The following is a 27,186-nucleotide window of genomic DNA, read 5'->3' as shown; positions in this document are numbered from 1 at the left end:
GATTTTGAGATTTCTTATGCTTGTTCCTTAAATACCCTCATTTATGCTAGTTCCTTAAATACCCTATGATGAATTTCATCAGACCCTGCTGACTTGAATATATCTAACTTATCTTAATATTAATGGTGTTATGTATCTGATCCCAATTTACCTTTTTAGTGAAGACTGAAGCACAATAGGCATTAAACACTTCTACCTTCTCATTATTGTTCATTATTAGCTCTCCTTCCTTGCTAAGCAGTGGAACTGCTCTTTCTATAATCTTTCCTGATGTATTCATAGAACCTCTTCCTGTGTCCTTTTGTTTCTTGCTAGGTGTATCTCATTTTGTGCCTTTTTCTAATTTTTTTCCCTACATGCTCATGCTAGACTTTTGTACTTCTCCTCAACAATTTGTCCACATTCCCACTTTTTGTAGGATTCCTTTCTGATTTTCAGGTCAGTAAATAGCTCCTACTATCGCCTTATTGTCCTCTTACTATTCTTTTCAAGTTTTCTTTGCTCTGGGATAGTTTGCCATTTTGCCTTTAATATTGTCTCCTTGAGAAATTGCTAGCTCTGCTGAACTCTTTTCCCTTAGATTTTTCTTCCCAGGGAACCTCACCTACCAATTCTCTGAGTTTGTTAGTCAGCTTTTTTAAGTCCATTGTCATTATTCTAGTGTTCTCACTCCTTTCTTTCCCTAGAACTATGAAATCTATCATTTCATGATCACTTTCACACAAATTACCTTTCAGCTTCAGATTCACAGCCAATTCTTCCATGTTTAAATGGAATCAGGTTTAAATGACTGCTTCCCTTTCCATTTTTGAAACAAAATGTTGTCCTCAATACATTCCAGGAATTTACTAGAAATTTTGTGTTTTGCCATATTGGATCTAAAAGGGCCTAATTGACTGGGAGGACAATTTTGGACATAGCTGACGTATGTAGGATATCTATTAATTGGTGGTGTAAATCCTTCACCTCCTCTAAAGGTATGTGGAGGATATTAGCTACTCTTTTTGTTAGCTCCTGGAACAGCTGGAAGTCATTCGCCAAGGATAGTGGTGATGGCATGACTGCCTCATTGGGGGATGAGGAAAATATGGCTTGAGGTAGTCTCTTCTTCTATCTCCCCTTCCTGCTCTGCGGGCCATGATGCTGTGGCCGAGGAAGTTCCTGAGCTGCACTCGGTGCCCCCAAGGCTGGTTGTCGATGCGTTGCCTAGGAGTCCCAATATGGCCATTGAGGTGGCATGGGGCCTGGTGGAGATGCCCATGGGTGACTGTACCAGGATGGTGGCAGTGCCATCTGTGGCGAATCCCCAAACCCTGTTGGCAATGGGTCCCATATAGAGCCTAGGAGGAATACATCAAAGCCTCATCCAGCTCACTCTCTGAATACTTGCTCGACAATGGCGGGGCAGGATAAGGTCAAGGGAAGCTACCTCTTGGACAGTTGTGGCACAGTTCCATAACCTCGGTACCGAGGTGCGGACAGTCGGGGTCCTCTAAGACCATCTGGTCATCAGCTTTCTGGAACTCTGCCGATACTGACAACCCAGGTGGTAGTGGGGATAAGGTCCTCATCCGTGCCGACCTCTCTGGTGCTGAATGGGCCAGTGTCACTGGCAGTACCGATACTGACTCACATACTGAGTGCCTTAGAAGCACCTTAGAGTGCTTGCCCTTGTCTTTGTGTACCATGGCTTTGGTGCCTGTCCCCAAAGGATCTGTGGGCTTTTCAGTGGTGCCAGATGGTCACTGGGAGGTGTGGGTTCCAGATTATCTCTGTGCCAGCGGTGCCGAGGATACTGAGTGAGATGGATATCACTTTTGGTATCCCTGCGCTCACTGAAGGGACTTCTGGCTCTCTTGTTTTGTGAGAAGAGTCCCCGACCACATTTTAGACCCACTAACCTTCAGTGTAGAAGGTTATGGGGAAGACTAATGCCCAGCACAGAGCTGTGGTCAGAGAGCTGCCTCAATAAAGATAATCTTCTGGTGGAGCTCTCTGTCCTTGTAGGATATTGGTTGGACCTGTTGGCAGAGGGAGCACTTGTATTGGTTGTGGCCCTCATCAAAGCAACTAATGCACTGGGAGTGCTTGTCCACAAGCGGGATTGCCCAGAGAGATGGGGATACCCTTGTCCATGGGGGTTCCCCTCTACCAGTGTTGACACAAGAACAAGGTCCTTCCTTCCCCCCCCCCTTTTTTTTTTTTAAAAAAAAAGACATGGCCAAGTTAAGTCCAAACATGCAAAGTAGTAAATTTGAAAAGCAAACATTAACAATTGAAAGAAAATTGAACGATCCGCTAATGGACAGCTAAATGTTCCGTCTCTAATCAGGGGCAATTCATAAGGAACTGAGGACAGTTAGTCTGCACGCACTGGCTAGCTTTGTGATGTAGCACAAGTAAAGACAGCACATGTGTAGGCCCAATGGACACTACCATCAAAGTTCTCCGATCAGCAGTGCAGGGATCTTTGAAAGCTCGTGGCAACAGGGGGAGGTCCCTGAAGACTGGAAAAAAGCAAATATAGTGCCCATCTTCAAAAAAGGGAGGAAAGAGGATCCAGGGAACTACAGACTGGTCAGCCTCACTTCAATCCCTGGAAAAATCATGGAGCAGGTCCTTAAAGGAATCCATTTTAAGGCACTTGGAAGAGAGGAAGGTGATCAGGAACAGTCAACATGGATTCACCAAGGGAAAGTCATGCCTGACCAACCTGATTGCTTTCTATGATGAGGTGACTGGCTCTGTGGATGTAGGGAAGGCGGTGGATGTGATATAACTTGACTTTAGCAAAGCTTTTGATACCGTCTCTCACAGTATTCTTATCAGCAAGTTAAAGAAGTATGGGTTGGATGAATGGACTATAAAATGGATAGAGAACTGGCTAGAGCATAGGGCTCAACAAGTAGTGATCAATGGCTTCATGTCTAGCTGGCAACTGGTCACAAGCGGAATTCCCCAGGGGTCGGTCCTGGGGCCGGTTTTGTTCAACATCTTCATTAATGATCTGGAGGATGGGGTAGATTGCACCCTCAGCAAGTTTGCAGAGGACACTAAGCTGGGGGGAGTGGTAGATACCCTGGAAGGTAGGGATAGGATACAGAAGGACCTAAACAAACTGGAGGATTGGGCCAAAAGAAATCTAATGAGGTTCAACAAAGAAAAGTGCAGAGTCCTCCACTTAGGAAGGAAGAATTCCATGCACAGCTATAGACTGGGGACCGACGAAATAGGCAGCAGTTCTGCAGAAAAGGACCTGGCGGTAACAGTGGATAAAAAGCTGGATATGAGTCAGCAGTGTGCCCTGGTTGTCAAGAAGGCTAATAGCATATTGGGCTGCATTAGGAGGGGCATTGCCAGCAGGACGCGGGAAGTGATTATTCCCCTCTATTCGTCATTTGTGAGGTCGCATTTAGAGTATTGTGTCCAGTTTTGGGCCCCCCACTACAAAAAGGATGTAGACAAGTTGGAGAGAGTACAGCGGAGGGCAACCAAAATGATTAGGGGGCTGGAGCACAGGACTTATGAGGAGACGCTAAGGGAACTGGGTTTGTTTAGTCTGCAAAAGAGAAGAATGAGGGGGGATTTGATAGCAGTCTTTAACTACCTGAAAGGGGGTTCCAGGGAGGATGGGGCTAGGCTGTTCTCGGTGGTGGCAGATGACAGAACAAAGAGCAACGGTCTCAAGTTGCAGTTGGGGAGGTCTAGGTTGGACATTAGGAAAAAGTTTTTCACTAGGAGGGTGGTGAAGCACTGGAATGGGTTACCTAGGGAGGTGGTGGAATCTCCATCTTTAGACGTTTTTAAGCTGAGGCTTGCCAAAGCCCTGGCTGGGATGATATAGCTGAGGTTAGTCCTGCTTTGAGCAGGGGGTTGGACTAGATGACCTCCTGAGGTCCCTTCCAACTCTAATATTCTATGATTCTATGACACAGACACACCTACAGTGGAGCACCCATAAGGACACTAATCAAAGAAGAAGGAAAGCACCTGCAGACTCCTAGGCAGGGGAAGCTCCAGTGCATCAAGTTAATAGTGGCCTGAGAGCTCCACAATCTTAATTGAAGAACAGCACCATTTTATTATTGTTCCAGTTTCTTTTCTTTGTGTTAAACAATAAACAAAGCCCCAAAAAAAGGACTACAGACCTAACTGGGAGTGACCAATTGTTTGTCCCCTGCACTTATATTAACTTAATATGAAATATTTTTCAGTTCTACATTTTTCCAGCAGGCTAGAAGGAACTGAAAAACTATTTCTTTTTATGTATAGGCTTCAGGATTTCTCCTCAATCTGTCTACTTCCTATGCAATACAATGAGGAAAATGTTCTTGCAATAAAAAATTCACATGTGGATAAGTTACATCCCTACTTTACTTAAGAAACAATAGTGTTATGTCCCTTTCAATTTCCCTAGATACATAAAGAGGATGTCAGCCTGTTCAACTGCATTTTGTACAGACTTCACTGAATCACCTTATCCTTTTGAAGTGGCTGTCCTATTTTAGGATTTTTCATCTACAACAAATTAATGTGTCATCCAGCCAAAACCTAAAAGCAAACTGCTCTCTACGGTAACAAGCTGACTTACAGCCCCCGCTCATTTCATACAGGCTTCCAGATTCCCCACAGCCAAGAACAGCAAGCAAAGAAACAAAGAAGGTATAACCTGTCTTTGACAACTACACATCTTAGTATTGATTGGGAGAGCTACTTGAAACTGAATGATCTTTAGCATAAGATTGATATTTACAGACTGAAATATAAACGTATGAAACCCTAGACTGGTTGGAAAGGAATAGGAAACAAAATTAATGGATATAATAAATGTGACCTCATGGGGTTTTCCAGTTGTAATTACTGGAATTATTATATTATATTATTATTATTATTATAGATGTAATTATTAAGAGAGGACATAAAAGAGCTACTAAAATAATGAATGGTATAAAGAAGGCATTTTGGGTAGTCCTATTAATGTTTTCATATAATACAAGAACAAGGAGAAGTTCAATAAAACAAATACAACAAATTTAAAATTGATAAAAGGAATTTTTTTTTACAATTTTATTATACATACTTAACCACAAAACATCATTGAGGAGAAAGGATTGGAATTAGATAATTTGAACATCTATAGGTTAGCTAGGATTATTTTGTTGGAGGGAGGTTGTTTGTTTTTAGGAAGAAATATAAGCTCCAATATTTCAAATAATAAAAACCACTAACTGATAAAGATTAAGAAGAAATTTCTGCTCTGAACAGGTTATTCCACTGTCCTTTACTAAAGGGTTTCTTTCACCTTTATCTGATGCATCTGGTACTGGCCACTGTTTGAGACAAGATACTAGACTAGATGAGCCACTGGCCTGATCTGATCTAACAATTCTTATGTTGCTAGGACACCACTCCCTTGCACCTCCCTGCATGTCTTCCCATGTAAATGGAGGATTATGCCTGATAATATTCTTCTGTAGGTCATGATTTAGCAAGTTCGCTCATATGCTTAAAGTTTGGTACATGTTTGAGTACCTTGTTGAACTAGGGCCATAGTGCTTACCATCTTCAGAGCACTATTCATATATTAACAAATGAAATAACATGTATTTATTTCTAATTTGCTAAGGTTTGTAAAGTGTTTTATAAGTGATACTTTATGACAAAAACAACAAAATTTAGGACAAAAGATTAAAGGGGGGAATATGGTATTGAACATACACATGTATATACACACTGCTTACATGAAGGTAATTCCCATGTAATAAAGTGCAGACATTTGACAAACCATGCAATTATTTGATAAATAAAATCATATAGTTGTATAATTTATTATTCACCTTTGCCTTCCTGATCTGTCCTCTGCCAACTAATCCACTGACCCTGGAATTACCTCAAACATTCCAAATCTCTGAACAGCCTGGTCAGCCTGTCAGTGAAATGTTATCTTTGTTTCCCTAAGTGCGAAATTTCTCCCAATCTCCAAATTATACTTGTGCAAGGCCCAAAAGAAGCCAGATTCAGTACCTGCTCAGTGACAGATAGGGCCAGAAAAGTAACTTTTTACCACTGGATAGTGTTGTTCTGGGCTTTCTAACAGGACCAACACTTGCTTCTAGCCTGGAGAGTCTTGATATTTTCAACTTTAAAATCATGAGGGTTTTTTTAATTTTATATATATATAAATTATTTTAGGTCACTTTGTAGGGATTTATGGCTTACATTGTGTTCTGTATATTTGGAGTCATGGCAAATGTTTTAGAGACAAAAATATGAAAAATGGTACTATTAAATTTTTTAATAACTCCAGAAAATATGCCCAGAATAGCTTTTTGTTTCATAAATAGCATGATATTGCCATTTGATACTCATTTGGAAAGACTTTCATAATTTACTTGTGGCTTTGACACTGATGAGTCATATATCCATCCTGGATACAGGCTGAAAGATCCTTTATACCACACCAACAGACATTCCAAATAGATCAGTAGCACATTAACCTCTTTCTTTCTTCTGTCCTTCATTACGAAATTTTTGTCTTATATCGTACATAGTAACTAGCTTAGACCTTAGAGAGACCTGCAATAGCAAAAACCTCAAAACGCAACCCCACCACCATCCCCAAATTTTAAGAGCTAATGTATTTTGGTAGCAAAACTTTTGTTAAAATATTCAAAGATTGCTATATGTCAGCCATAAATTAGAAAAGAAAAAAATTCCTGAAAATATTCATTAGTCATAGTCAGCTGACCTCTAACAATTTTTTCTGCCCCCATAGAAATGAAATAATCTGGTGCTCTGCTGCCATCTCTACTAACAGATCTATACACAGGAAGGAATGGGTCATTTATTCATATTACTTTTCTTTTGACCACTGGAGATTCTAACTACATTGCCACTTCATTTATGAACAACTATTCAATGGAGTGAACAATCCACCCCAGTAAACAGTCAGATTTGGATAAAGGATCTCCATGCAAGAGGAAAATATACTGCCATTTCTAACCTTTGCACACCACTTTTGTGTATAAAAAGTTATAACAGGTAAATAAGAATATGTTAATATGAAGGCAGTTGTACATGGAACTATGGTAATATATGACATTTTAAAATGGTTGTATATATGCATGCTCATGGATACTTTCTATTTATGCACTGTAAACAAATAATATGTGGAGATGTGATGAAGCTCAGGTTATAGTGGCACAATTTTAAATTAAAAGTTTTGTGGGAAGTTTCCATTATTACGGAGCAAAATTAAATTAATGAAAGGATTATGGTATAGTACACTTAGCCATGTAGAGAGTACCTCCTATTAGTTGCTTTTCCAGCTACCCTCCTCTCTTCTGGTCCTGAAGCACTTAAGCTATAGCAACTTTAATTCCCTTACACTGTTATCCTCAATGGTCCAAATTCAGAGATGATGTCTAAAGGGGTGAAAGTTATACGTTGGGAAGAGAAACTAAGGGGTCTAATTCTAAAGTTGGTGCTACTTACTCACTGAGGAGTGGGGCAGACAATGTAAATTGTAGTCTGTACAGCATGGAGCACAATGGAGACAACGTTAATTAATAATAATTTGGTTCATTATTAATACTGTTTGTTGTAACATAATCCCTTCCTCAATCAGCAGTAGCCAAAGAGACTCCAAAATTATAACTCACTAAGAAAAGTTTAACTCCTGCACAGATTCTTTAGGGTTGAACTAAGTTCTAGCACACACAGAAAGAACTTCTATTGAAATCAGTGTAAATTTCATACATACAAGTAATGCAAGCCCAGGTCCTATACCTTACTTGTGAAGATTCAAACTGTATTCTTTAGGCTCTCCGTGCTTGATCCTGAGAAGGGCTGAGCACCTGCAATTCCTACTGAAGTTAATGGGAGTTCATAGAATCACAGAACAATAGGGTTAGAAGGGACTGCAAGGCTCATCTTGCCCTTGCCTAGATGCAGGATTTATTGTGTCTAAACCATCCAAGACAGATGGCTATCCAGCCTCCTTTTGAAAACCTCCAGTGAAGGAGCTCCCATGACCTTCCGAGGCAGCCTATTCCATTGCCCTACTATTCTTACAGTTAGGAAGTTTTTCCTGAGATTTAGTCTAAATCTGCTATGTTGTAATTTGAACCCATTGCCTCTTGTCCTTCCTTTTGTGGCAACAGAGAACAACTTTTCTCCATTTTTTTTATGGCAGCCTTTCAAGTATTTGAAGACTGTTATCATGTCTCCCTTAATCTCCTCTTTCCCAAACTAAAAATATCCAGTTCCTTAAGCCTTTGCTCATATGGCTTGCATTCCATCCCTTTGATCATCTTTGTCACTCACCTTTCCAGTTTTGTTACATCCTTTCTATACATGGTGACCAAAATTGGACACACTACTCCAGTTAAGGCCTAACTAGTGCCGAGTAGAGTGGTACTATCACCTCCCAAGACTTGCATGCTATGTCTCTGTTAATACAACCTAAAATTGCATTTGCTTTTTTTGCAACAGCATCACATTGTTGATTCATGTTGAGGTTGTGATCCACCACAACACCCAGACCCTTTTCAACAGTGCTGCTGCCAAGCCAGTTATCTCCCATTCTGTACTTATGCATTTGGTTTTCCTTCCCTAAGTATAGAATCTTACATTTGTCTTTGTTGTATTTCATTTTGTTGTCTATAGTCCAACTATTTATCAAGATCCCTTTGGATTTTAGCTTTATCCTCCAAAGTGTTTGCAACCCTCCCTAGCTTTGTAACATCTACAAATTTGATCAATGTGCTCCCTATTCCTACATCCAGGTAATTAATAAAGATATTAAATAACACCAGACCCAAAAGAGATTCCTGTGGAACCCCACCTGAGACCTCCTTCCAATCTGACATCATTCCATTAATAGCTACTCTTTTTTGTGATTGTTTAACCAGTTACGCATCCACTTAATGTTAGTTCTGCTCGAGCCTGCATTTCACCAGCTCACTTATCAGAATGTCATGTAGGACTGTGACAAAAGCCTTGCTAAAGTCCACGTATATTATGTCCACTGCATTCCCCCTATTCACCAGATGTGTTACCTTGTCAAAAGAAGGAAATCAGTCTGGTTTGGCATGATTTGATCTTAGTAAATCCATGCTGGCTGCTAGTGATTATCCCTTCATCCTCGAGGTATTCGCAAAATGAATGTTTTATACATTGCTCTAATAGTTTCCCAGGTATCAAGGTCAGGATGACTGGTTCCCCGATCCTCCTTTTCCCCCTTTTTAAAGATGGGCACTACATTAGCCCTTCTCCAATCTTCCAGGACCTTTCCTGTCATCCATGAGTTTGCAAATATTATTGCCAGTGGTCAGTTGTGAGTGCACAAAATCTCTCCAGATCAGATCCTCAATTAGCAGGATGTGATGGTTTCTCTTACTCCTCTCTGTCCTTGCTATTGACTTGAGTTTTTGTGCTTACTGTTTAATAGACTGCTCAGAGTGATGAATAAGCTAATGTGCCCTTGAAAGCTTGTTTGTAAACTCTTTCAGTTTGTTAAATGCTGTCCCTCCTTATAACTCTAACTCATTATTCAAAATGCTGAGAATTCTCATGCCTTTCATTCACTATTATTAAATTAGCTTTCTAAAAGTTAATACTTCCTCTTAGCTTGTGTCCTGCTAATGTTGGATTTCTGGAGACTGATAAACTTCAAGAATCCAGTAGAGGATTTTCTAATTCTCGGTTGGTGGTTCACATTTTGCCATCCATAATATGTGCAAGATAAAATGAGATAGGATGGCAGTTATTTGCTATGGTGCTGGTTCACTCCCGTTCCACAATAATCTTATAAAACGCATTGATTCAAGATAGTTCCTCCCACCAAAAAAATTGCTGATAAAATAATAGGGTCCAAATTGTGACAGCCAGCATGTGGCGCAACTAGATGGCAGTCAGACAAAAGGCATCTCAATTGGGCACCCAAAGCTTGAAGCACTAAATTATTGAACAGTTCTGAATATTTTGGCCTTAATAAACAATTCTGTTGATGAGACACATAAGAATTGCCAGACTGGATCAGATCCCAGGTCCATCTAGTCCAGTATCCTGCCTCTGACAATGGCACAAACCAAATGTTTCAGAGGAAGATGTAAGAACCCTGCAGTAGGCAGATCGAGGATAATCTGCCCCCCACATAGGCGTCTGCCTGATCTCTAATGGTTAGAGACTTGCTGAAACCCTGAAGCACAAGGTTTAATATCCCTTCCAAAATTTCTGGATATATACATCCAATCCCTTTTTGAATCTTAAATTCTTGACCTCAGTGATTTCCTGTGGCAATGAGTTTCACAGCTCAATGAGCCACTGTGTGAAAAAGTATTTTCTTTTATCAGTTTTGAATTTCCCACTTTTTAATTTCACTGAATGTCCCCTTGGTATTATTAAACCAATCTACTTTTTCTGTACTATGTACTAGAAGGAACAGAATCCAGATCAATCTCTCTTAGCCATGTTGGCTCTGCGGAGCTAATGGAAGAAAAATACATAAATAAATTAAAAAACAGCAAAAACATAACAGTAAAACCTGTTATACAAGAAGGTGTTATTTTTATACAGACTCTCTTCAAAATTGAAGTGCATTTTAAATGTTCATTCAGTAACACAACTTGAATTTCTGTATTACAGAAAGAACAATATTTACCTTAGGTAGATCTTCAATTTGATTGGCATCTAGGTAAAGCTCCTCTAATGTTCGTTCAAAGTTAAAAACCTCTTTTGGCACCTGTTGTAGGCTGCAATGGGAGTAATCTAGCACTGAGATGGTTTCTTCTTCACCCCGGAAACATCGGCATGGCACCAGGCGCCCAATAATTTTCCTTTTGGTTGTCATCTCCAAACACTGCACTAAAGGAAAAGAAAATAATTACTGTTTTCTAAAATCATCACCATATTTGATAATAGTTAATGTTATTACTAAGACTACAGTAGTTTAACATCATAATTTTCTCAATTCAGATTGAACATGCACATAAGTATGTTTTGGAGTCTATTTTTCCATCCTTACAGGGTTAGAGGAAGGGAGATTTATATATGTTTGCATAAATCTTGTGTCCATAAACCCTTTCATTTGGCAAAGAGTCAATGGCAGGTTTTATACTTTATGCCTTCGTCCATTATCACCAACTTAATTAAAACTAGCTGTGGTACTAGTTTTAATTCTGTTTGTATATGACTAAAATATATAGTTAAACCATGTGATTGTTCTGGATTTCGAGAGAACATATGACTTTTCTTTCCCCAGTACTGGTTGGGTTTGTTTGTTTTTTGCCCTTTTCATTACAACGATAAAAACCCATACAAAATAATTGGTTACATTATTTCTAGTATGCAAACAATATTTACATTAGATACCTTAGCTATCATTTCTGCCTTTCAACATTCTTGGTTAATGTAAAGGATTACTTTGAGTTTCATACCATTATTCTCTGTGGAAGGGAATACAATATATACATTTGTGAAATTCTGCCATAGTTAGAGTAATTAACTTTTGCCAAAGTACACTTCTAAGGCCAACTCCTGAAACCCTTACTTATATAAGTAATCTGTCCACTAAAGTAAGTGGAACTACTCATGTGAGTAATAGTTTACACAGTCATGCCCTACTATTTTTCAACTGATCACAAATATTTAAACTAACCTGCTGTTTCACGTACACTATATTCAGTAACCAGATACACAGGTACAGTATCTAAATTAGAGGCTGATATTGCTGATATTTGTTTTCAGAAGTGTTATTTCAACATGATCATGATAAATCAAGCTGTTATGGGACTTGACACAACACTGTTTCCATCACCTAGCTTTCTAAATCATTTGGAAAGTTTGTGTGTTACTTTATGGAAAAGTGCAGCAAAGTAGGTCAAGTACCACAATGGTCACCGGTGAAACTGCTCCACTGAGGGAACAGCTGTACATCCATGAAGAATATCAATAAAAAGATAAGGCACTTGTTCATCATTTCTTGGTAAAAGGGAACCACTGTTTGTGATACTTAAGGTCACACAGAGCTCTCACTCACACCCATCTCAATTTAGAACAACAATACAGACTTCAGTGAAAGAACTCCAGATTTGACATGAGTGTAACTGAGAGCAGAATCTGGCCATCTGGTATAAATGCCCCAGACAACTCCAACACACATCTAAGGGACTTGTGTCTGTAGCTGAGTAAAAACAGATCATTCACACTGCCCAAATATGACTTAATTGAAATGTAACGGGCAGTTAATCTGTAACATGGATTTGGTGGTCCAGATCCTGTTTTCATTATGCTTCTTTGGCTTTACAATATGCCATAGAATAGATCAATCTTTCTGAGGGTAAATACACACTCAAATGTTCAATTCTAACAAGATTCAGACAAGGAAGTGTATCTGCCTCTAGCAATCCCAATGAAATTAACACATGAATGCTGTCAGAACAAAATACCTATTTCAAAATTTCTCAAGATGTGAAGAACAAGAAAAAGATGCTGAAATAAACATCAATGGAAGCAAAGTGCACCTGGTTTCTCATTTGGCAATGCCAATAACAATTTTTCTGTTGACTGATTTTGGCCTAAGGATAAAAGCTAAAAGTGAGAGCAAAAAGTAAAGTAATTTTATAATTCAGCTAGACTAGATACTGAGCTTTTGTGTAGAATAAGAAATAGAATTTTTAGTTAGTATGAGCTGTTAAAAAGAAAGTATTTTCACATTATAGTTTTACAAAAGCATATGAAAAATTTTAAGTAGACTGGATAAAAGACTAGTTAATATGCAATATGGGGACAATTCTTCACTGACAGATACGGACTACATAATCTAACAGCTTTTTTCCTTCTGTAGAGTCTCTATATATTCTAATGCATAGGAGAAAAGCAAAAACAAATTACACAATCTAAATTGTAACTTATTTCAGTATATGATGCGTCACCCTTCTAGAACCAGATTTAGCTCAGTTACCCACAAACTTAGACTTTTCACATACTTTGTTATTTCAACTTTTTCATATAAAAATACTGAATCTTAATTCAGATGTCATATAAAATACTATGAGCTATACCTGGATCTTCTGTGCATCCAAAGTTCTCAATGAAACCAAGAAATTCAGGATCATGATTATTCATGTATTACAGATATGATCATTTAAAGACTGCCCCCACCTCTGTTTTTTGTTGTATCATTTGCATTTTGGGTGTTTGAGAATAGTTTTTACAAATATGAGAAATATGGCGGAGAAGCTATGGTCCCCTCTTATAGAGACTTAAACAATACTTCAGTAGGAACTGTATTCCAGTGTAGGTGCTCATTCTGGTCTAGCAGGCCTGGAAATTCCATAGGTTCTCTCATAGGTTCCATAGGTTCTCTTATTATGGGCCAGATTCTCAGTCAGTATAAATCAGCACAGCTCCATTGACTTCAGTTGAATTACACTGAATTACACCAATGATCTGGTTCTTTACATGTTCACCCCTCTCCTGCCCTGTATTCTCTCAAGTTTCGCTACTATGAAAGAATCAGTTTTCTCCCCCAAAATATCATAGGTGTGGCTCGGTGGAAATGGATTTACACTAGATCCCAGGCTGTCTATATAGTTGACTGTTGGCTAGGTTTTAATTTTAAAAAGATGCTTTTGGTCTCAAGTACACTAGAAGTAAGTCCCATCTCATCTAGCACCACTGCAGTGGGACATGAGGCTTATAAGTGCAATACCATACAATATGAAGGTACCTCCTTTCACGCCCCCTCAAGTCAAGCTCATTTGTAGATCTTCATGGGATTTTGTGACCACATCACTCCCTTCCCTGGGAATCCCTTCACTCCTCCTCTATTGTATCAACATCAAGCTTCTTTTTCTTATCATCAAGCCCCACAGATGCTCAGTTCCTCCCTACTAATAACCATATTTTCAAAAGTGGCCACTAGTTTTGTGCATCTCAGTTTTCAGGTGCTCAGTTTGAGTCACCTTCTTCTGATTTTCAGAGGCCTTTTTCACCCACAGCTTCAAGGAACTTCAGGCAGAAGGGGGGAAGTGAGGAAAGAGGTGTGGAGACCATTGTGGGAGAAGCAAAGAAACAGATGTCAACATCATTTGCAGACTGGAAAAAAAGGGGAGGACACAATAACAGCCACATTTTTAAAAGTGGCCACTGATTTGTGATGCCCAGCCTGAGACTTCCTGGACTTTCCTTCCCACTTGCAAGGACCCCTCCCCTCCCCAAGTGTCATCCCACAACTGTCACAGAACCTTCCAGGCCGCCACATTCCAGCTTCCCTCGCCCTGCTGGTTCAGCAGCACCTGAGGTGCTCAAATGGGAACAAGGGCAGGACCCATAATGAACCAGTGACTATAGTTCATTTAAATGAATTCATATGAAATCTAATATGGCAGGCTGATGACCTTTTGGGGACCTCTGATGGAAATAAAGAAATGCTTTTCTGGCACATTGATATTAAAAGAAAATAAGCAAAACAACAAAAAGTCAATCTGGAACTGCTCAGAAGCCTGGACTGATAGAAATTATCCAATTGAAAATGGGCCAGTGTGAGAACAGGCCTCAGAAAATGTAGCATGGTGCCCTTCTGACTCCAATCTCAGCCAGCTCCTCCTGCCCACACAGAGCCACACTGACTCTGGATGGGGGAAAGTGGAGGAGAGGTGCTGCAGAGTAACTAGGTGGAACATCTCTATACTAAAACTAAATGGCTTGTCTACAAGGTGCATTGTTCGTACTAGAGTGATGTATATTTTAGAGCACACTACCATGTCACACACTAACTGGCCCATGGTCCTGCTGATACCCACAAAAATGTTTTCTAGTGCATGTTAATGTAGTACTATTTGAGACAGAGCTACATTAATGTGCACTAGGGAACTTTTAGTGCACACCAGCAGGATCCAAACACACGGCACATGACACAGTAGTGCACACTAGAATTTACATCCTTCTGGTGTGGACTAATGCGAATAAACCCTCACTTGCACTGCCTGTTTACTGCCAGAAATCTTGCTATAGGGCCCATTCTGATGTATAAGATGTAAATAAAGATTGTAGAAGACATTTGAAATTGCTTGCAAGACGTGTTCCAAGAGAAAAATAAAATCCGTTATTAACATCACATCTTAACTTTCCTGTCCTCAAGCACAGAAAGCAGCATCACAATTGTGTATGTCAGATCTCGGTACTGTATGCTTCAGATACCAAATCATTTGTAGCTTTTCAAATCATCTAAGTTAATAAACAGTTGAACAATGACATGTACTTGAAGCCTTACTCAGAAAAGAAAATACCTCCGATATGCCTTATAAAAGCAAGTTTTAGCTTTGCATAAATTTTTCTCTACTGAAGATTTATTTACACCTAAAACAAACCTCAAATTCCATTTTAATGGAAACCCAGAACAAACCAAAAAGATACGGTAAATGAGGTCACTCAATATGGTGCAATAATGAAAAGCTATGTTGCAGGAAAAAGACCCACTACAGAAATACTCCTCTTTTCTTATGTGGACTAGGGTGCTTTCCTATTGTCATTACCTGTTCTTAAAGAGCTCTGTCATTTCTTATTGACATAAATATGCAAAATTAAATAAATAGATACAACTGCAGAAAAAAATTACATTGGTTTAATTGCTAAGATTTACATCCCTCAGGAGTTACGTTGAAATCTGGTTTTGATGATAAATGAAATTAGTATGGTGTACTTAAGCAAGTCTCTAGCAGATTTCTATCTATTTCAGAATAGCCAGCACAATTTGGCTATGTCAGCCATCTGTATTTAGGACAGAATCAGTACTTGTATAAGACAGGTGAATAACTCAGGATTTAGGTGTATGAGAAGGCCTGTATGGAAAAGTTAGTAAGAGCTGGTGTGAGTTAGTGTGCAACAATTCTTAACTATAGCTATTCCTCCCTGTAACACAGACACTAAAATACAATCCAAAAAGGTTAAGCTTTGCAAGGATCTCTGTATGCATTTTGGTGAGAAGTGTTTCAGTGTGTTTTGCAGTCCTGTTGCATAGCTTGTGTAATTATGTACTAGAACAGTTTAATTATCATTTCTTAATTTGACAGCCATATACTTCACTCCTATTAATATAAGTTATGAGTTTGTCAGATCTCAAACTAAGCAGGGTGGATTGGGTTACTATTTTGATTGGAGATCTCAAAATAAAAAATCAAGGTGCCGCATAAAATAATGTTGGGATCCAGTAAGTGGATATTTTTCTTCTGAGTCAGTCTGGAATTCAATGCCCCAGCATGCAGTTGGGGGAAACAAATTGAAGGTCCTGGTGACTTGTGGTAATTAAAGCCTTTATTAAGGGTTGGAGTATTGATACCTATTCTGGAGTAATTCCAATTTGAATTATTACATTTTGCTTATCTAAATTTTGCTGATCTGTAATTTCCTTGTAACTTCACTTACTATCCCAGAGAGTTTTACAGTACAGAGTTGTTGTGCCAGATTGTCAGGAACTTGGTCAAGGTCAATTTAAGTAAATGGAAAGCCTCCCAAGGATTTGTGGGCTGCAAATCAGCCCCCAGAAGTGGTATCTCCTCTTCCCCACTGTTGTCATACAAAAGTCTCTACTCCTCTCAGTTGCTATATGACCATTCCCCTTTCTCTCTTGTGCATACTAGAGTTAGTACTTCTTCCTACTTCTCATTAAAACTCAATAAGCCAGGGAAGAATCTGTCCCTGTTTTATGAAATCTGGATAATCAATGTGTATACCCAGTTCATTCCCCATCATCATTCTTATGAGATAAATTGTCATTTATGCCATATACTATACATTAAAACTACGTTAAAGGAGTGTTAAGGCTGCAAGCACTCAAAGTTTGGAAATGCCAGAATTAAAGTTGACTGTGGAATCTTTATTCAGCCCTCTGGTGTGTATGACCACTACCACTTAAGATAACAGAATAACTAATAGTAGCAGGCTGTTACCCTCTGAAACATGGCCCCTCACTGTCAGGATGAAAAAGAGTTCAGACACTGTTCAGATGAAGCATTTTGGAATGACTGAAGACATCCAAAGATATGAATTCAAGTAGAATGAAGAGATCTCTTTTCTAACTAACCAGGTCCTGCTCCCTCAAAAGGTCACCCTGACACTCTCTACTGTGCCCCCCGCCTATCCCCGTTCTTCCTTCTCCAAACCCTCCCCCCGAAGATTGCATTCCCCCAGCCTGCCCCTATCCATCCTACCACACATGTGCCTATACCTGTTCCCCCTTTCCTCTCCCTGCTTCTTACCCCTCTGCATTCAAATCGGGATGCTTCCCTTTTCTTCTGCCTGGGCACCCACAAGCTCCCTGCTTTTTGTTCTAGTGACAAGCACCACAGCAGTCACCAGCAAACGGGAGGAGCAACTGCAGTGAAATTCTGCTCAGCTTTCATTTGGAGCAATCTCAGTGAGCTCTGTGTGGTGAAGTCTCTAACAAAATTCTACTGAGAATGTGTAAATGATGATTTTCAGAGGTTTATAAATTTAGGCAGATTTATCACTGGGACAGCAAGAAGTATCTCTTTGATCCCCTTCCAAAATTTCAATTCACTGCTCTGAAACATGGAAGTGCCAGAGTTTCTCAATAAAATAGTTATAAGGATATTTTTTTAACATTCCAAAAACAATGTATTTTTTTGTAACCTGGTCCTGGGAACCAGCTGAAATATTTTTTGCTGAATCTTAAAATCAATCCAAGGCAGAGATTCAGCAGGGAAAATTTCAGCCTCATTAGCATAAAATACTGCACTGAAGTAATATAACTGTTCACAATCAAAACCACACAGATACACACAAAGAAAAAATTCTAACAAATATGCACTCAGGAACTTTGTGTCTTATCACTGGCTGATGCTTTGTTAACTATCATTCAGAGATGTAAAATATATTTCCAAGAGTTACAGATCAATCCAACAGAAGCTCATATATGATATAATGCCAGTATAGACACTAGGCTGAAACCCAAAGTTTCCTTTCTTTTGTGGTTCTGCTTGAGAAACTTTACTATTATTTTAACACAGTTATTTTGATTTAAATCCCAACACGATGTATTATTCAGTAAGGCAGTTCAACGTAACGGAAAATCATATAAAATGTATCCCTTAACAAAAGCCTAGAAAATTGTGATAATCTGTATTGTAAAAGCTTTTCTCTTATTTCTCTTTGAATTATATTAGGCCAGAGAAAAGAAACTGTATCAGAAAAACAAATATAAACAATGCTATTTAATAGCTTGGTGCTGGATCTCGCTTTATAATTCTCTGTAAAGCTTATTTTCTTAGTAAGAGTGTTTAATCTTGGAAAAACATTTGTTGTAAGGAAATTAATTAGAACAAAATCTGATCTCTGTTCAATTAAAGGATTTTTTTGTGCAGCAAAATTATTAATCCCTGTTTCCCACTAATCATAAAACAGGGATGTTTTCTCGTTGATTTAAAAGACAGAGATCATAGGAAATGATGGTTTCACATATAGCTCATTAAACTTTAATTTAGAGATAGAATAATTTGGGTTGACAACCTTCAGTTACCTCCAAACCATAGGATTGGTAATTTTTTTCTACCTACCTGCTCACCACATAATTTAGAAAGCATAAGCAGACCTCATTTTGATTTACATTGCAGAAGTCTCTCTTGCTGTTACTAGAACCCTATGTGAAAAAGAGGCAGTCTTTTTCTGTGGCAGACAAATAGGTTCAAATACACAGTTCAATCAATACACAATTCAAAAGGATGTATTTAACCTTTTTTTTTTTTTTTTAAATCACACTGCTGTGTGAAAAAATGTTCTACCTATTGTAAATACAAGTAATTCCAAAGATTACTATATCTGACAGAGAAAAGGTGGTTGAAGTAATACCTTTTATTGGCCAACTTTTGTTGATGAAAGAGACAAACTTTCAAGCTCCACAGAGCTCTTCTTCAGGTCTTGGAAAGGAATGTAGAGTGTCACAGCTAAATACAAGGGTGGAACAGATTATTGCAAGAAACCATTCAAAATGAAAGTGGCCAGTTACCACCTCTGCAGTTGAAGGACCAAAGAGAGATAGTGGGTTACAGACTGTTGTAATGAGACATAAAATCAGTGCCTCTATTGAGCAGATTATTTTTGGTGTCTAGCAGAGTTATGAATTTAAGATCCCAGTATTGTCTTTTGAAGGTGCTGTGCAGGTTTCCTTTGATAATGAGAACTGGGAGGTCAGATATGGAGAAAATGTTTTGTGAAAAGTGTTTGCTCACAGATGATAGGGTGTTTGTCGTTTACCATTTTTCTGGAAGAGTTAATTTGAGGGCATAGTGATTGTAACCTGCAGCCATTTCTCCACTGCTACAATGATCTTCCCCCAACACATCTGGGTCCTACACATACCTATCACAATATTTGATTGACCCTAAGCCCGTACATCAAATTCCCCAACAACTATGTGGGTGAAACCAGACAATCACTATGTTTTCACCCTTGAGCCTTATAAGAGTTTGCACTGGATCCCCTTATGTTGGCATGCCATCAGTGATGCTGATCACAGCCAGCATTATTTCAATTGTCCCAGCTTGGGGACTAAGAAAAAATGTGACAAATTTTTGAAAAGGTAAGAAAATTTAATTACAAAGCATTTAATGCAATTTGTTTTTAGAAGCAAATTATAATCCTTTTCCCAATCTCCTTCCAAAGTAGTAAGGAAGGAAGGAGGAAAACAAAAGACAAAGTTAAAACAATATGATAAATGAACATAGTACAGCTTTCTGTGGTTATATTTAAATTGTGTGGCTTTCGTTGGCTTTTCATTTAAATGCATCCATTGTTTAAAATAGATTTGTTATGGATTTTACCAGAAACTACAAGCTATCAATGTAACCTGGCACGTTCTTTAAAATGTTTATTTGTGTGTGCATTATTTATCTCAGTGAAGTCTTATCTCCCTAACGTACTGCCACAGTTAATTTGCCTGGGGCAAACTCAATATCCATCTCAAACAGAAAGGAAAACAATCAAGTAACAAAAACTAAAGAGCTAGCTTGTGTTTCTTGCAGGGATACTGAGCATTAGAGTAACTGTACCCTTGTAAGACCAACCAGAAAAGCCCTTCATATAATTGCGAGGAAGGTTAGAGGAACCTGAGAGTGTCTCAAAGTCACTGAATGATACTGAGAATAAGGACTACATAATCTTAGAAGAATATTGCAGAGCTAAAAAGCAAAATAATGTTCCCATTTATTGTAGTATCCAGAAAACATTTAATCATATTCGTGGCAACAGACAGTCCACTTCACTGAGTTACTTTTCACACATTCTTGTCCATGTGCATGATAGAGAGTAATGTGTAATCTTATAAAATCTGAGGGGCATCATGTGCTCACATAAGTGGAACAGTGGTCAATTACATGGTTGATTACATGTCTCTCACAGCACATCGGATATCATCAGAAAACATACAGCACTGAATATTTTGAAAAGACCACACTGAGGAGTACTATGGTATTTCAAGCAAAGGCATAAAATTGCCAGCCTGACTCTCTGAATCCTCCATACCTTAAGCATTTCATCCCTCCCTGTTTGACACATGCACAGATACAGTAGAAATTAAAACACAAGGTGAAATCCTGGCCTTGTTGAAATTAATGGCAAAAGTCCCATTGATTTCAATAAGGGCCAGGATTTGACCCACAGAGAACCCCTTTCCTTAAGTAGTTTCCTATGGATTTTTTGAGTTGATGAAACACGTCTATAGAAAATATTATGAAGGTACAATGACCCTTTCCTATGGAACCATAGAGACCACACTCATCACTAAAGTATCAGACCATCTTGCAATCATTATCACAAACTCTACCATATCTTGTATTTCTTCTTTAGTTCTCTTCCCACTCTGACATAAATTGGCAATTTGTGTGTGTGTGTGGGGGGGTATTTTTCTTTCCCTTTTTCTCTTTATCATCTTATTATTCATTCTTATTCATATCCCAGGAACCGTTAATTAAGTACAGTGTGTGACATTAATTGAAACGGGAAATCACAAATGTATGGATCACTGTGGCCATGTCTCTCTGTCAGGAGAGGCAAAGACCTCTCAGACAGATATAGGTGGAAGACAATCTTTCTAACATCTCTTGCTATCTATGCAACTAATAGCAGCGAGGAATCCAGGAAGAGCCATACCACCCAATGATCTGGAGCAGACATCCTCAAAAGATGTTTCTTAGTTGTTGGCTAAGTCCTTGAACTTTACCTGTTACTGCACCAACATCACCTCCAGCTGCTCTTCATCCAGGCACTACTCTCACTTAGACACTGGGACAGCTGACGAGATATAGATTCATTTGAAGGCTTGAACCTGAACCTCAAAAGTTTCCTTCAACTCACCAGTTATTCCTCCCTTCTAACTTCTCCCTGTGAATCCTTCCCTAACATCATGCCTTCCACATGATACTTTGGTTTTTTTCTCTCTTAATTTCTTCCTTCCTTCAAACTTCTTAAAACATATCTGTTCAGAGGCCCTTTTCCTTGGTATAGTAATTGATCTGAGCTTGCACCATTACTCATTGTATTATGCATGTATCTTTGAACTCTGGGTAAAATCCTTCCCTATTGAAGTCAATGAGAGTTCTGCCATTTACTTCAATGGGCCAGGATTTCTCCTTGTATTTTATTTATTACGTCTGGACCGTGCACATATAAAGCTGAACATATTGCTTGAGTTACAAGAACAAGAAAAAATTCCAAATTCCACAAAGCCAAAAGCCCTATTCCCTAGGAGTACATTCCTGGCATCTAATGGCCATGACTCCTTAGCTTTGTTTAGCCTTTTTTTTTAATGGAATAGTTTTATGTGTCATTCAGATGATTACAGGTTGGCCATTCCCAGCCTGGAAGTTACTGAGATATGCAGATTTACTGATAGAATTAACACCTACACATTGTGCACACTCAGATAAAAGGTTCTAGTTTTGACCAGTTTTGTTTGATGTATAAACTAAAGGGTTTGAATGAGTTATGTATCAACAATTCACCATAATCAATGTTTAAAATTATTACTTATGATTTCATCAGACCAACAACTAGAAATTCCAATCAGTTTAGGGGCCCATATTGCAAGATGCATAAAAACACATAGTAAGAGAAGAATCCATGCCCAAAAATATAAGGAAAAAAGCAACCTTATTCAGAAACGTTGCTTAAGAACTGTGAGTTAAGCATGTGCTCAAATGCTTTCCTGAAACTGGGCCTAAATTAAAACTTGGACACCCTTTGATTTCTACCTGAAATTGTCCTTCTGTTTAAAGAGATTCTGTATGGAATGAAGACTAAAATATGCTGTGTTCCTTGACCCCACATGAAAATATTGTTCTCTGTTCTATACAAATGAACAGAATCATGTCCATAACAAAATACTGAAAAACAATTTAATTGCCAATATATTTATAACTGAACAATAAATTGTTATTTAAACATATATTGTAATTTTCAGAGTGCAGATTTCTTCCTATGACAGGAAAGAGGCCTTAGAGAATATCCAAATATTTTAGTGATTTACATCACCATTTTTCTACATTATCCTTACTAAAATAAAACTGTACCCATTTTGCTAAGTTCATTAGTCTGAAAGTTTCCAAGATCATAAGAAGAACTGAAAACATGGAAGCATATTTTGAAAATTAAGTTTTTAATTAAAACCGACAATGACGAATTACCGAAGACAGATACATTGGGTAAAAAACTATTATTTGTGACATGGACAGCATGGGAGATGAATGTAAGCAAACAAACTTATTTCTAACATGTCTTAATGTTTATTTATTTAGACCTCTATGAAGTATCTATTCCTGGCAAAAGGTTACATTCACAACCTATATAATGGATTGCCTAGACAACAACATGTTAGTTGCTCACTATAGTAAAAATAACCCCACATCCAGACACCATATAGTCCTCAGTCCATCCCTTTCTCAAAACAGGTTTATCTGTCATTACAAAAATGTTGTCCTGACTTGTAACAAGGTGGCCTGCCCCTTTAAGGGTCAGCAGTTTGATGGCTGTCCAACTCTTCAATTAACTTTGCTCTGCACTACACCTGTGCTAGATGTAGGCCTTAAAAAGGGAGCAAGCCTGGAAGTTTGGAGTTGGCTGAGGAGGAGAGCAGTTGAGCTGTATTGTGGCCGGAGAGCTGAGCCCCTGTCAACATTCACAAAGCTACCTCATTATCCTCCTTCAAATCTCTTCTTAAAACTCTTCTTTGCTGTGATGCCTCATTTTTTTTTTGACAACTGTTAGGCTGCTACTATGCTCAGGCCACTATCTATCATGCTGACTAATATTCTCTCATTGTTTCCTTGTTCTCCCATGTCTGTCTGTATCCACTTTTGTCCTATATTTGGATTATAAACCCTTTGGAGCAATGCCTGACCTTTTGCTTTGTGTTTGAACAGCGGCTAGTACAAATGGGGTCCTGGTCCCTGACTAGGGCTCCTGGGTGCTACAGTAATACAAATAATAATAAATAATAATAAAATTAACTTTAAAGTGATCTTAAACACTGTGTACTTGATCCTATCCTCTAATAGTCTGGCATTTGTGTCAGACAAATTATCAATGACGACCATGGCTGGGTCCAAAAATGATGCAAGACTAATTTATGTGTACAATTCCCACAACTGTGCATGCAAACTGGGTATTCACATATGCAAATGAATAGTTAGGCATCTAAATAGTAATTTGTGTCCTCAAATACCTGGTTACCTGCAAACACATGGACTAGAATGTCATATAAAACCACCTGTGCTGTGCTTCTTCTGGATTTCACAGAGCATGCAACAATTCTCTCCTGCATAATGCTTGGCAGGATCAAGCCATAAATGTTAACAGTCCTCATTACTCACAGATAATTAGAGAATTGATATTGGAGTTTTAAAGTAGAGATGTTCCACACCAAGCCCCAGATTTGAATGCCCCAAAACTTTGGGTAATTTCACATCTGGTCTTTGGAGCTTGAAGTATCCTCATACTAGAGAAAATTTCCTCTCATTACAGGAAAAATCATTCTCAAAACTACATTTTCTTGAGGCAGAATTGAGGCAAAAACTACTCTTATAGCTAGGGGTGTGATTCCCAGCTTGAGTAGACATACTAATGCTAAGTCTCACTGAGGTAGTGCACTAAAAATAGTAGTGTAGCCGCAGTGGTACAAGGTAGCCACCCCCTGGATACATACTTGGGGAAGCTAGCTCATGCCATTGGTGCCAATGTTACTGCCGCTATACTACTATTTTTAGCATAGTAGCTCAATCAGAGCTAGCGTAAGTATGTCTGCTCAAGCTGGGAATCTCACCCAGCTCCACGTATACATGCAGCCTGAGAGATGTGAACCCTTCCATGTGAAATTGTAGAGGTAACTCAACAGATTATTTTCCTTTTCTCTACATATATTGTGTTATATTAATCATTTCTGCTCAAAATCAAGCAAATTTCCAATTCTAAGAAGGAATATCTTGGGCTAACCACCTATGGAACAGCCAGATCAAGAAATATCATAAGTCATATGGCAGGAGAAAAAAACTGATTTCACTATAGGCCTATAAAATTAAAAAAAACATATCTCTGTCAAAAGAAGAATCATGTCCTCTGCAAACCAAAATTATTGTCCTCAGAAATCACAATAGAAGATTACGCCTCAAAACTTGAAAAAAGCCCACTAACACACCCATCTTTATTGAATAAGTACCTTATCTTGTTAAACACAGGAGTTCTATTTTGAGTTAGGTTAATGAGACAAAGAAGGTCCAAAAAGTCACTGAAAAAAGACTCCTTTGTTGGAGTCCTACCACATATTGTTACAACAGAAAATTCACAGGGATCATGGCAATGAGCTTAAATTTTGTTACTACACAACCATGACACACAGTACTGAGGAATGACTTGTTTTGATTCACTTTCACTTTACTTAGTAATCTTGCAGGAAGCATATTCCAATTTTCTTGCTTTTTACAGTCCTGTTTTCTATGCATATATGTTTCACCATTTTGCAATTTTCCTTTTTCACTGCTTAAGCAGTTCTTGTCATTCTAAATTTCCCCCGCAATTTTGGGATAAATTGAGAAGGGTATCTGGCTAAAAAAACATTTTTTTTCCTTTATGAAGATTGCTATGTCCTTTATTTGCACACATCACCAATCATGAACCTGTTGTGGAAGTTGCTGGTGGCAGCCGTTTCCTTTTATGCTGGTCAGTATGAGTTTAATATGGGAACTAAAATTTCCAGGATACATTAGCTTTCATTTTTACTGCCTGCAAAAAATGCCTGGAAGGTCTCAAAGTAATAACAACCACTATAAAAGAGAATAGGGAATTAGAAACAGAACAATCACCTTTGCTTGCCTGAGATGCATCTATATTCCCACTATAGGGCTCTATGGGACAACTATCAAAGTAGGGCAACTGTCTACATTATTAAGGCAGAAAAATATTCATTCATGAACTCTGCATTAAAAAGTACAGGGCCATCATCACCAACTTAGATCAGTCCTGCTTAAAATACCAGCCCTCAGGCCATGATCTGCTCTGTTCTGGACCCTGGCACACCCATCAAATTTAGGCTTACATAATTTCCTTTGCTATGCAGCACAAGAAATGTGCTAGGGGACATCTCAGAGAGGAAAGCTGGCTATGTAGGATGCTCCCTCTTCATGGATAACTTCCAGTAGCACCTCCAGACCAACAATGCATGGTTTAGCAGATACATGCTCAGTCAAGGGTGGTCGGGGGAGAAAAAAACAGGGAGGCACGTTGTAAAATAAAGTGTGCACACACACACTGAGGGAGGGGAGAAGTGCTTTAAATCATATCCTGTTGGTTGCTTTTCCAGCTATGTACACTCCTCCCCATTTTGTAAGTTGTTCTTATATTAACTCTCTGAATGCCAAATTAATCAAGTTACACCACCATTCATTTCATTTTTTGACCAACTGAGACATTTGACCAGTGACACACATCTGTTTATCCCAGATCTGCAATTTGGCTGAATGGGCCAAATGCAGTTCTGGTAAAACAGTCTAGTGGAAGTGTATCAATAATGAATTTACCCCATTGTCTTTACTGTGCTCTGATGGAAAGAATGAATTCTCACAAAGTCCTATTATTATCATCTTCGAAGCTATAGAAAAAGCACAGAATAAACATAATCAGCCATATAAATTCACCAAAGGCAATTGGGCTAGGCAAAATTCAATTTTTATTTTTGTACAATTTGACAGTAAATATATATGCTTATTTTAAAACATTTTTTTAAATATATTTGTTTATGTAAATGTTCACAATTGTGCATAATTATGGAGTATAGGCTTTTTATTTTTATCAATTTAAATGTTCACTGTTGTGGGAAATTATGGGGGAGTCAGACGATAGGGGGATTAGACAATAATTACTTAATGACAGTAGACATTGCAATTCAAAAAGTTAAAGCTTTATAACCATTAAAACACAAATTGTCAACATCATGTCAAAATATACTAAATAAGTATCCGTAAATCAACTGCTCATGAGATCAAGCAGCATTTTTCTTACTTTGTTTATCTGTAAATTTCTATCATCATTGATGGAAATATTTTTGTTGATTTGTGTGTACGGTGAAATTGATGTTAACAACATTTACTGATAAAAATCTAATCCTTCCAAACCTAAAAATAATGTATTCTGAAATCGCTGAACTTAATGACCAACGGTCTAAAAGAGTCATTTTCATTGCAGGCTGCAGAAATTTAATTCATTTTCCATTCATGAGATACCAAAAAAAAAAGTGGTCTTGAGTATTTGAAACAGCAACTTGTTTATTAGTCTAACTTTAAAACAGCTACTTTTTTCACTCGTAGACGGCCCAATAACACATTTTCTTAAATATTATATTCCCTCCCATAATTAATCTATTCCAATGGCGTTTAAGTCAATTCACATGCTGTTCTTATGGTACAAATGTTTTGGTTTTTTTCCTTACAGCTGAGCTATCAAATGCTGAAATTTAGAACATTGAAATGTCAAACTTTTAAAAAGTTCCAGGAATTTGTAGAGTATAATCAACCATCTTATGCCCAATTATGCAGCCTCTCTCAGTTGTATCTTTGATGGCAACTTTTGTCATTTTCATCATGGGTTGGACTTATCAACCAAAGCTGATATCTAGTTGTTCTA

General features: G+C 38.2%; 1 protein-coding gene across 1 annotated transcript in view; it reads right to left on the bottom strand.

Moving 5' to 3' along the window:
- Positions 1 to 27,186, bottom strand: part of LRRC7 (leucine rich repeat containing 7) — a 298,856-nt gene that overhangs the window by 181,301 nt on the left and 90,369 nt on the right. Inside the window, exon 3 of the mRNA XM_067563316.1 lies at positions 10,664 to 10,866. Coding sequence (XP_067419417.1) covers positions 10,664 to 10,866 — 203 coding nt within the window. The remainder of the gene's footprint in view (positions 1 to 10,663; positions 10,867 to 27,186) is intronic.

This window comes from Emydura macquarii, unplaced genomic scaffold, assembly GCF_026122565.2.
Source record: "Emydura macquarii macquarii isolate MOO-44397 ecotype Brisbane River unplaced genomic scaffold, CSIRO-AGI_Emac_v2 contig_2481, whole genome shotgun sequence".
Taxonomy (NCBI): Eukaryota; Metazoa; Chordata; order Testudines; family Chelidae; genus Emydura; species Emydura macquarii.
This window is presented reverse-complemented; position numbering and strand designations above follow the sequence as displayed.